The sequence below is a fragment of the Argiope bruennichi genome, chromosome 2 (assembly GCF_947563725.1).
Source record: "Argiope bruennichi chromosome 2, qqArgBrue1.1, whole genome shotgun sequence".
Classification (NCBI taxonomy): domain Eukaryota; kingdom Metazoa; phylum Arthropoda; class Arachnida; order Araneae; family Araneidae; genus Argiope; species Argiope bruennichi.
In genome coordinates this window covers 145,454,515-145,466,071 of record NC_079152.1, presented here as the reverse complement: position 1 = coordinate 145,466,071, position 11,557 = coordinate 145,454,515, and the positions used below count along the sequence as shown (strand labels likewise).

General features: G+C 27.6%; 1 protein-coding gene and 1 long non-coding RNA gene across 2 annotated transcripts in view; one reads left to right on the top strand and one right to left on the bottom strand.

The window, feature by feature from the left end:
- Positions 1 to 2,125: 2,125 nt before the first annotated feature.
- The window catches only part of LOC129961832 (uncharacterized), a 50,855-nt gene continuing 41,423 nt past the window's right edge, over positions 2,126 to 11,557 (top strand). The window contains exon 1 of the long non-coding RNA XR_008783836.1: positions 2,126 to 2,809. This is a non-coding gene — a long non-coding RNA (uncharacterized LOC129961832). The remainder of the gene's footprint in view (positions 2,810 to 11,557) is intronic.
- LOC129961831 (alpha-galactosidase A-like) lies at positions 9,030 to 10,579 on the bottom strand. The gene has a single exon (XM_056075411.1). The coding sequence runs from the start codon at positions 10,492 to 10,494 to the stop codon at positions 9,265 to 9,267; it is 1,230 nt and encodes a 409-aa protein (XP_055931386.1). The 5' UTR covers positions 10,495 to 10,579; the 3' UTR covers positions 9,030 to 9,264.

The following is an 11,557-nucleotide window of genomic DNA, read 5'->3' as shown; positions in this document are numbered from 1 at the left end:
CTCAGAAATAATTATTTTCATTGTTTATGTTATTGATTTTTGTTTGAACTTTATGAAAAGTTCTATAGGATAGTAATTTAAGAAATATTCTATTTTACGTTTTTATACAAAAGTTTGAAAGTTTTGCATTTTTTAGTATGACTGCAGACTAGGTAAATTTTAATAGGCAATGTAAAAGGTTAATTTGATGTATTAGGATGAATATTTTTAAATATTATTGTAATTTATTTGAAATCTCTTGATAACTTTGGGTACCCATTTGAAATTTAAAAAAATTATTATTTTGATTTAAAGCTAGCTTTTGGTTATTCACTTTTTAATGGGCTGATAAGTAGCATTTATGGATAATGAAAGGAAATATGTTTCTATTCAATTAGCATTTTCATAGAAATTTTGATAAATTTGTTTCTTAAATATATTTTATTATAAAAGAGCTTACTTTAAATTCTGCAAGGTGTGTACTTCAATACGTACACAGTGTGGTTATGATACATAATTGATAATATAATTATTTAGTTTGTATAAAATAACATTGGATTTCAGTATTCAATTTAGTTGTTGAAGTGTAACAACTAATTTGACTCTGAAATTTAATGTTATGCCAATGAAAAAGTAGTCATATATTAGTTGGAGAATATAGAAATTTGTATTTCAAATAAGTTAGCTTTAAGATGAAGTAAAATATACATTATTTTTTCAAGGTAAGGCTTTAGAAGTTGTAAATCAAGGGCAAAATACTGAAATATATGTTTAAAAACAACAACATGTATCTTTCATATCAGATGTAAAAACAATAATGATATAAATTCAAAATTAAACTAATTATGTAACTGAGACAATTTGAAATTAATTATTAGGAAATTAGGCATAGTTAATTGTAGTAAAAAAATGATTTTTATAATATCAGGTTTATAATGTTACAAAAAGCTGAATTTAAGAAGTATTTTATGTGTTTTGTTTCTTTTTCCTTTTTTTTTTCAATGCATATAATTTTTTTTTAAATTTTAAGTTTACTTACTTTTCTGAAAACTAATATACAGTTTTTTCATTAACATTTCATATGAAAAAGGCATTCGAATTTTAATTTATGTTCGACATGTTTGTTGCTATGTTTTTCAACTTAGTAATTTTTCTTTCTGGCATTAATTTTTTTTAAAAATAGAGTTTAATGCAGTTATGGTATCATTATGTTTGACAGTGAATTTGAATGATCAAATCAATATTTTAGTTTGTTACACAATTTTCTTAGATATTTAAATACAAATATTGCAATATTATTATACAAATTAAATTGGTGTTTGCATGATAAGTCAGTGTTTATGTGACCAGAAAATATCAATCATATTAACAAAATAATGATGCCTTTACCTCAAGAAAGGAAATTTTAAAATAATTACTTTTGAAATAATTGGTATCTTTGAGATAGTTTAAATGATGTAAATGAGTATGTTGAGTGTTTTTAATATAATTTTATATTAATGTTCTGTTTTTTTTAGAAGAAAAGAAAAACAAGATCAGAAAGAAAGAATAGCTTGAAACATATATTACAATTTTTAAAGAAAATTAACTTTTAGTATAAATTAATATATTGTTGCAAAAAAAAATATCTTTCTTAGCAAAATATTGCACTCTGGTTATGGAAAGTAATTTTTAGAACTCCACTAGTTTAAGATAACTTTGAAAGAGGGTGTTCAAGATTATGTAAATAATAGCTGTCTTCTTCTCAAGCTAATTTGTCCAAAAGTTATGTGACTAGCCAGTTTTAAACATTGTTCAACAGCTATTTTTAATTAAAAATTTGATGTAATTTAGTCTAAAAATTAACAATTTTGTAGTTAAATGCTTTTATTTATCATAAAGAAAATAACATATCGGGAAGATAACACTACTTATTTAAAATGTAACAGTTTTAACATGCTTCATATTTTATTCAGTTAACATTAAATATACTCTGTTTAATATGTAAACACATTCTGATCTTAAGTATGCATAAATCTTGATATTTTAGCATTTACATATTTATAAATTATATTACATTTAAAATTCTGTTTAATCAGGTGATTTTTTATTATTAAAACCAGTTAAGGTATATTAAATAAGATTAAAATAAGGTATATCAAAGTATGAAATATCAACAATGTTTAAAGCATATAAAAATAATGATTAATATATGCCGAAGAGTTTATATAGAGAATATGCCCTGAACAAATAGAAAATCATGCTATTTAAAATTTATCATCAACTTTATTTCAAAATTATGAATACTCATTACCAGTTTGAAATTAATAATGAAAAAGAGAGAAAAACGAAAGCATTTTTCAGTAAATATGTCTGCTTATTTAATTCATTTGAATTATAAATTTACTTTTAAAACTATAAAAAGAAACCAATGCTATGAAATACATAATAAATGTTTTTACATCGATATCAAAGTAATCATAGCTTCCAGGATAACCAGCACAAGTTTTGGTATCAACATCTTGATATAGCCCTAGCTTAAGTCCTTTGGAATGAACATAATCAGCTAATCCTTTAATACCATTTGGGAATCGTTTATGATCAGGCACAAGTTTACCATTTGCATCACGTTCTTTTTCCATCCAGCAAACGTCAATGTTTGGGTATTCCTAACCCAAGTCTTTATAGCCATCTGCTACCAACCTGTCAGCCATCTGTTTGTAGAGTCTTTCGCTGATGCAGTTTTCAGAGTCATTTTTACAATCGGTATTGCAGGTGAATCGTTCCCAAGACAGCCAACCCATTGGTGGGCGTAGAGGTTGTCAGTTATTTTATCCGAGCTCAGAAAATGGTAAGGCCAAAGTAATTATAACATTTAAAAGAGTCATATTGCTTCAATAATGGAGTGTTTCATGTGAAATAAGTATTGTAAATTCAGCTTGAAGAAATATAAATACCGAACGCTTATAATATATATTTCCAATTTCAAAACTAAACTAATTTTCCAAGTATGTCTTCTAAAATGATTAAGTGTTGTCGCCTTCTTTCTAAACTCATATTTTGCATATCAGTATTTTAATCTTCAAATTTACTGTTTTGTTTTTCCGCTATTCATTTATCTTGAATATATTTCTTGATACGAAAGCGAGTAACGTTTCAGCCAATATGATTCTTGTTTTGAGATAGTTTTGTTGGATTGTTTAGATAAATTTCTTCATTCCGAATATGATAAGATCGATTGTTGAAGAAAATTTTGTTAAGATAAATTATTGAATTCCGATTAGGACTGTGTGATATTTTCTGTCTCCCCCCCCCCCAAGTTTTAATTCTCCTTCTCAAATCTATTGAGACCAATGCGTTTAATACAAACTTAAAATAAGCAGTAAAACGAAAATATTTGAATAACATTAGCACTTTTAAAAATTTGTTTGTTTAAAAACATCAGTTTTTACAAAAGCATTTATGACACATGCAAACTCGCATATTCTTATTAATGGACATGAATGTTTAACATGTGACACACACCATCGCATGATAAAGGCAACTAGGCATGTCACAATCTACTTAACATATTGTTTTACACTTTTCTGTAATATAACGACATTTTCTATTTTGGAAATAGCGATTTTGATTCCAGAATTAAATTGTCCTGGCTCATTTCATGTATATTATGTCAGCTGAATTATATTGGCGTTTTTAAAAGTCAAATACTTTTTTTTAAAAACTATCGTCTGCCGCAAATATTTTTTATGTTCTATAAGAATGTTCTTAATGTTTAAAATTATTGAGATTTCGAGTGTAGAACATTGTTATTATTTAAGATAATTTATTTATAAACATGTAATTCTATATATTTTTTTAAAAAAGCTTCTCAAACATGTGAACACAGAACTAAATTTATAATTAGGCACGAGGAAAGAAGAAATTCGCCATGTTCAACTCGAGTGCTCATTGATGTTAACAGAAAAAATGTTTTGAAATCAGAGGTTATTATTAATGTGTGATTTATGAAAAAAATTTCATAAATCATACATTGTCAATTGCACAGGTTGATTATAATTAATTAGTATTTATGGATAGAAATTTTGCAAAACACTGGAAATTAAAGGATCAGAAATAAAATATGGAATTACTGCATTTAGATGAGGATCAATTTACTATGTATAACAATGGGATCTCGTCAATAAAAAGACGATGAATATATGCTTCTAGGATTTACCTTTCATGTTTAGTGATGTTATTTGTAGATATTCGAAACGAAATCATGTGAATTCCTTTGATTTTTTTATCCATCTATTGACAAGAATTGAATAAATAATAAAATAATAAATTCATTAAAGATGTATAATTTTTGTAATACAAAGCTTGTTTGTAGCTACTAACAAAAACACGTAGAAAAATTTATAGAAAAGAAAACATTTTGCAATTCTACAGCAACTCTAATTTTTCTGTGCATAAATAAATATATTTTTTTTTTTTTAAAGATCGTGATTTCAATGTTAAATCTAAGTTTCTACATTTAGATGTCGGATTAAAATTGAATTCTGGAAATGTTCTAGTTGGAACTTTCATTTTGCGTTCATACGATCATTGGAATAATTTCTAAATGAGCATTACTTTCTATTGATCATCAATTAATTATTCATTTATATTGATTAATTTTTCTACGCATGCATACTCCTTAAATCACAAAAAAATTTTTAAATAAGAAAATGGGATCCATTTTTTTTAACAATATATATATATATATATATAATTATTATTAAAACGAGGGCATAAGCGGGGAGAGTTTAAGAAGCTGATATCTAATATATTGGATGCCCCACTTTTATTGTGGCCCAGTATCTAATTTCTTAATTATTAGAGTTCCAATTAGAAATCCAGTATTTTACTCGCAATGCGATTTTTTTTTTTTTTGTAAGAATACATGTAACACCGAACGTTCCATTCCACTTGAAGGTATTACTCTGTTGAGTTTTATTATTTCTCCCTCTAATGACTTCTAATCGTAGCTTTTTCCATGACGCTTCATAAGATTTTTGGTAATTGTGGCTATAGTCTTCCATCAGCTCATCGATGTCTGTTCCATACATCTCTATCCTCATGAACTTGGCCAGAGGCACAATCTCATCGATTAAGCTTCGCAAGCACTTGTTCAAAGCACACGCACGCACGCACACTCTCTCTTTCTCTTACTCTTTTCAAATTGTTTTTTAAAATAAATTTGTATACGCACCATATTTAGGTTAAATAGTTATTATTTGGACAGTTTTCGTAATAAAACGATGGGATTTATTTCATCATATGTTTTATAGTACCGATAATTTTTTACTAAGCATGACAGAGGGACTATATAAAAAAGTAGAATTCGTAATATTTTTAGAAATACATTTATTGACAAACAACTTAAAATGTAGTTGGGCATGATAAGAGCGGACACTCTGTATATTATTCGTAGATTTCCAAGTGCGATTACACCATGTCGAAATGTGTGAGTCAGTCTCATAGACTTGTTCAGAGAGCAGAGACATCTGAGTCTGAACCAGACAAAATGTGAATCATGGTTACATAAGGAATGAAATTTCGTTGAAATCAGAGCTTCACCATGAAATCCATCAATCACAAAATCTATATTTTGCTACAAGGTCAATATAGCAAAATATAGGCTTCATGATTTTAAAATTATCTCCCATTTTTATGTTCGTATCTTTAAATATGTAGATAAAGGAAGAATTCTTGTACGATTTTTTAGATCAAATCCTGGCCAAAAGATTTCGAGAATGATTCATGAATTAGCACTGCATTTTCCGAACTTCCATAACATACCTGAGGTCCATGACGTCAAATTCACGAGTACCAGGTATGTTTCCATTTTCGTCGGAATAAACCCCTGGTTCTTCAATCTTGAAGCCTAGACACTGCCATCAAATCATTACGAAGAAGCGAAACTTTTCATATTTTTTATTTAAAGTTATTCAGCTGTCAAATCTACAATAATTCGTTTTTAAAGCGTTTTTTTTTTTTTTTTTTTTTTAATTTAAGTGAAATATCTCAAAGAATAAAATCTCCGATTCAAAATTATTTTCTACGAACATTGAAAAGTCAGATTTACACAAAATTTAAAAATAAAATGTTACTGAATTTAGATGGCCTAAAACATTTTTTTTTCTTATTGATTATAAGCTGACAATAATAGGAATTTTTTTTTTATTTTTTAGAAAAATCCTAAGTTTTTTTTAAAGCCTATTTATCGAAAAAAAATTTTCAAGAAAGGAAGATTTTTTGTTTCATTAGTCCCCTATTGCTGGTGAACGCATTAAGGACGACAATTAAGAATCAATTTTGAGCAAAACTCCCTTTTAGATAAATTAGATCTCTCTAATCACCTCCCTGTTACAAGCTAATTAGGTAATTAAAAGATAATTAACTAATTAACATGTAAATTGATTTATTTTTTTAACAGATTCATATCTAAAGATTATTTGTAGTTAAAAAAATATTTTTTTTTCCTACGTTGCATATATTAATGCAAATGATAAGAACATTTTTGAACAACAAAAATAATATGCTTATCATTGCCTAATGAATTTGAACAAGTGATAAATATTGTGTGACATCGTCATCGGATAATCTGATGACATTAAAACTTTTAAGTTTTTTTATTTTTTTTTTTCAAAATATTTTTTCAAGGAATAAATTATCGACTTATTTTCACCTGATGATAGTTGTTTGAGAATGGAAGCAATTTTTAAAAAATTTCTTGATTTGATAGCATTATCGAATCTAACCGTTAATCAGAATCCGTTATTTAAATAATTTATGTTTTATAATTTCGTTAATTATTGGATGGAATAATGATGTTTACTGTTTTAAGATATTTAAAAACGAATGTGAAATAGAATAAACTGTTAGTTTCTTACATTAATTAAATTTCAAAATCATGCTCAATTTATGAAGTTGTTTATATCAGAGTACAAAACATTTAAAATCGTAATTTGATTTGAATGATAAATTCTTCAAATAATGCAAGCGGAAAAAAATTTATGACGAAAGAATGTTATCAATTTTTATTCATTGCAAACGATATGAAAGAGAACATATCGTTTGCCCTGCATAAAAATAAACAAAAAATACTTTTGTTTAAGTAGCTGTTCATTCTTATTTGATTTATGGAATAAATAGTTATGTAAAAAAATTGTGAATGAAGAAGCTACAGTGAATCTTAATTGTTAATTATTTATAGAATAACTAGTTAAACTAGAATTCTTATTTATTACATACTGCAATTTCCATTCCTTCATTCACGTAATAGATAGATATTTCATGAAATTATGCACATTTTCTGTAACAAATATATATTTATTTTCTGTCATTTGAATGAAAGAAATAAAAACAATTGACTGTTTGTTTTTGCTTTATATGAATTATAATTATTGTGTGAATATATTTTCTCTATTGGAGTTTTTCTTTTTTCTTTTTTTCACATGGAAAATTTTTTTACAAGTATAATGAAAACAAAATATTAATTTCGAACTGAACACTCCCTTTTTTGAACACTCCCTTTTCTATAAAACGGCCATATAAAAATGATATGAATTCGTAGAATATTTTTAGAACAGTTCGATCTCTCTCTCTCTTTCTTTCTTTCTTTCTCTCTCTCTCTCTCTCTCTCTCTCTCTATATATATATATATATATATATAATGAAATTTCTTAATCTAATTTAAATCCTAATTAATTTCCTGATTTTTATCTTAATTTAGCCCATGTCAACTTTATTCTAAAATGTTCTCTCATTTCCAGATCCAATTTCCACTTATTATTTAATTAATTCTAAACTCGCTCTATAAAACTGCTGCTCTCAGCATTTTCTCACGCTCCGAGTGAAGGGATAAAAATTCTTAATGTTTGCAACATTCTTTTAAAGATACCTAAGATTCCGGTTCCTAAATCGACTCGTGTTAAAGAAATCTCTATCAAAATTTCACAGTAAAAGCACTGAACGGAAAACGTTCGGTCTTTTCTGCTCTTGTGTCGTGATGTAGACAGACGTATTTCATCCCACTTAGTCTTTGTATTTATGTCTCCCGTGGTGAAATAAATCAAAGTTTAAAAATTTCAAAAGTTTCTTCTATTTGGCCATGCAATGTTTACATATATATATAAAAATCTACCTTTTCTAATTACTTCTAATCTTATCTTAAGATTCGACGTTTCATTCTCTCGTCTTTTTTTTCAATAGCTACAATTTTATTGTTTAATTTTTTTTCTTTAAGATTAATAATCTTTTATTTAGAGTGAAAAACATCTTTCAACTCCCCTCACCCTGACCTCTTTAAAAATCAACAATTGTAAGTAAAATTAATAATGTCAAACAATTCTATTTGTGATTTTAACTGAATGATTTGCAAGTATCTCATAAGCACTTTTTAAATCGAAATATATTTTTATAATGTTGGCCGCCCTTTCTAATTTATTATTTATATAAAGTAATATAATTTAAAACAAATCTTCTTAAACTTTTGGTATTTACTAATGAGATCGGACGTGAAAGTATTAATACAATTTCCTTTTTTTATTTTCTTCATAAATTCTTCATTATTATTAAACAAAAATAAACAACTCATCTTAATTAAAAAAAAATTGTTAAGATTTTGTGGTTTATTTATACCGATAGGGTTTCAAATTTGAGATTTCATATGCATTTCAAGTTACGTATTTTTTTTCTGTCCCATCCATAGATGAAATTTTAGAATTTTTTCAGCCATTAAAGAATTACAAATCAAAGAAGACGATTTTAAACCAGCATATTTATAAATGACTCGGTTGGAATGCCTGGATATTTGAAATCTTGATAAACAATATCTATAATCACATCGTTATCTTGAACTAATAATAATTATAAACAAAAGCAATTCAGATTTGACTTTCCTTTGTGTTTTCATAAAAATATACTTCCAACCTTTTAAATAATATGAAATAAATATTTTTCTTAAAGATTTAAAATTATTTTTGAAATTCAGTGATAAAAAAACAAAAAATAGACGATAAAAATCAAAATGGCAATAAAAATTCCAAAATAAAAAAAAGTTTATTAAAAACATGTGTTATTATTTGGAAATATTTATGCATATTTTTTACAGTTGTTTAAAAAGATATCTTTCGCGAATAAAATTTTTACAGTATAATTATCTTGCAGTGAACGATTTGAATGGTTACTCACTATAATACACTTTCGACTGCCTTTTTCAATCTATTGAGAAAAGAATGCAGAAATCTAAAATGAATTTTTGTTTGGATCTTTTTTTTAGTGTTTTGCTATCACCATAGTAGCTCCTGATGGGTTTACTTGAACTTTCAAAGTATCTTGAGGACAGTACTTCGTTACGACTTCAGGATCAAGAACATCGTAAACTGAATAGCAATTTGAGCTATCTAAACCTATTGAATTGAGTTGAACAGAAACAGATGCTGGTCCACCTAACTGATTTCGGTTTAAAAACACAATCGCGTATGAATATTTTCCGCTTTCGTCTGTAGGAGAGATAGGCCTTGCCCAGATTTCAATGTTACCGTTTTTCTGCACTCTCTTTCCCATTTTTCCAAGAAAATCTTGATTGACAGCAATTATTTCTTTGTTTTTGAGTAAGTCACTGAATTCTTTTCGAATGTGACGTAAATCATTTGACATTAGAAGAGGACTTGCTAGTACCGCCCAGAGCATGAACTGAGCTTTTGCTTCGTCATAACTTAGACCAAAATTTCCCGCTAGGATCATATCAGGGTCGTTCCAATGTCCAGGACCAGCTGCTGCTACAAATTCGTCCTGATTCTGAGAGTAATAATCAACGATTCCTAAAATACTTTGCCATGAATCTACGACATCGTAAAAATTTCGCCAAATATTACAATATTTGGCAATTTGCTGGTAATTTGGCTTCATTCCGGCTGCGTGTTGATAAAATGGCCATTCGCAAGAGAATAAAATGTCTCTGCTGGATTTGTTGACAGCTGTTGAAAAAACTGGATACAAATCATCCATTTGTTTCGGATCAGCATTACAACCATCAACTTTTAGCATATCGACTTCCCATTCAGCAAACGTTGCTGCATCCACGTCAAAATATCCATAACTCCCTGGATATCCGGCACACGTTTTGCTACCTATGTCTTGGTAGATACCAAGTTTGAGTCCTTTTGAATGTATGTAGTCGGCTAAGGCTTTAATACCATTAGGGAATCGTTGCCGATCTGGCACAAGTTTACCATCCTTATCACGTTCTTTTTCCATCCAACAGTCATCTATGTTTACGTATTCGTACCCCAAATCTTTATAACCGTCAGCCACCAACCTGTCGGCCATTTCTTTATAAAGTCTTTCACCGATACAATTGGCGGGATCATTTTTGCAGTCTGTGTTGCATGTGAATCTTTCCCAAGACAGCCAACCCATTGGTGGAGTCACAGCCAATCCATTATCCAATCCAAGCACCAAAAATGGCAATGCCAAAACAATTATGAAGAAAAATAACCTCATTTCGACTACAATGGTTCTTTAAGTATATTTTTAAGTGAGATGTTACTTCCAAATTTTACAAGTCAAAAATGATAATGAATGATGGTTTCTGACATGCCTTTTATTTCTTTTTATCTAATATATTTATCTTCACGTGAAATTTTGAATATCAACATCTTAGTTAATGATTCCATTGTTAGTCTCTTCTTTTTTATAAGATTCACGTGTTGTCCTTTATTGTCATTATCTTTACTTTGTGATAAGATTAGAGTTCAGTTTTCATTACAAAACTTTAGATAAGATTTTTTGGTTATTGAATCTTTGCAAAAAACAAAAACAAAAAAACAATGAAAATTTTTTGTGGAAAATGATTCTCTGAAGAAAATACATTTATTATCTGTCTAGAAAAATTTGATATTTACTTTGCTGATTTATTTTCTTTTATTGTGTAACGTTTATTATTAAACAACTATTTTCTTTTAAATAAATGCATTTATTTTTAATTAATAATTCATTTAAATATTTTCTTTGATTAACAATTTCGGAATTTGGAAGTTACAAATTGAGAATAAACGCACATTCTGAGTTTAAAATATTGGATTTCTTATTTTGAAACTGTGACATGTATTAATACATTGCATTAAATAAATTAATATTATTATTTCTAGAAAAGAATAGTTATTTTTTTTCAAAGCAAAAGCACGTCATACGCGAATGAAAAAAAGTACCGATTTTATTTAAGTTTCAGAATTGTCTTTTAAATTGTGTCTCTCATCTCTAATTCATTACATTACACTTCCGAGTATCCGGTTCGCGATTATCCGGCTTCCGTACTGTTAAACTTCTGGGCCTAGAACCAAACTTTAGTAAAGCAAGCAGTGAAATTTTTGTGTCAAGAAGGCATAAAGATGAAAGCAGTTTCTTAAAAAAATGACTTTTATTAAAAATCAAGAATAAAGTCAATGTGCTCGTAACTGGAGCAATCGAAAATAATAAGTTGAATAATAAAAACTTAAATCAACATTACCAGACCTCAGATTCGAACCGTCTAAAATAACTAATCGGCATAGTTAAAATGTTGAAG

Coding starts and splice junctions, on each gene's coding strand:
- LOC129961831 (XM_056075411.1), bottom strand. CDS start 10,494: ATGAGGTTATTTTTCTTCATAATTGTTTTGGCATTGCCATTTTTGGTG.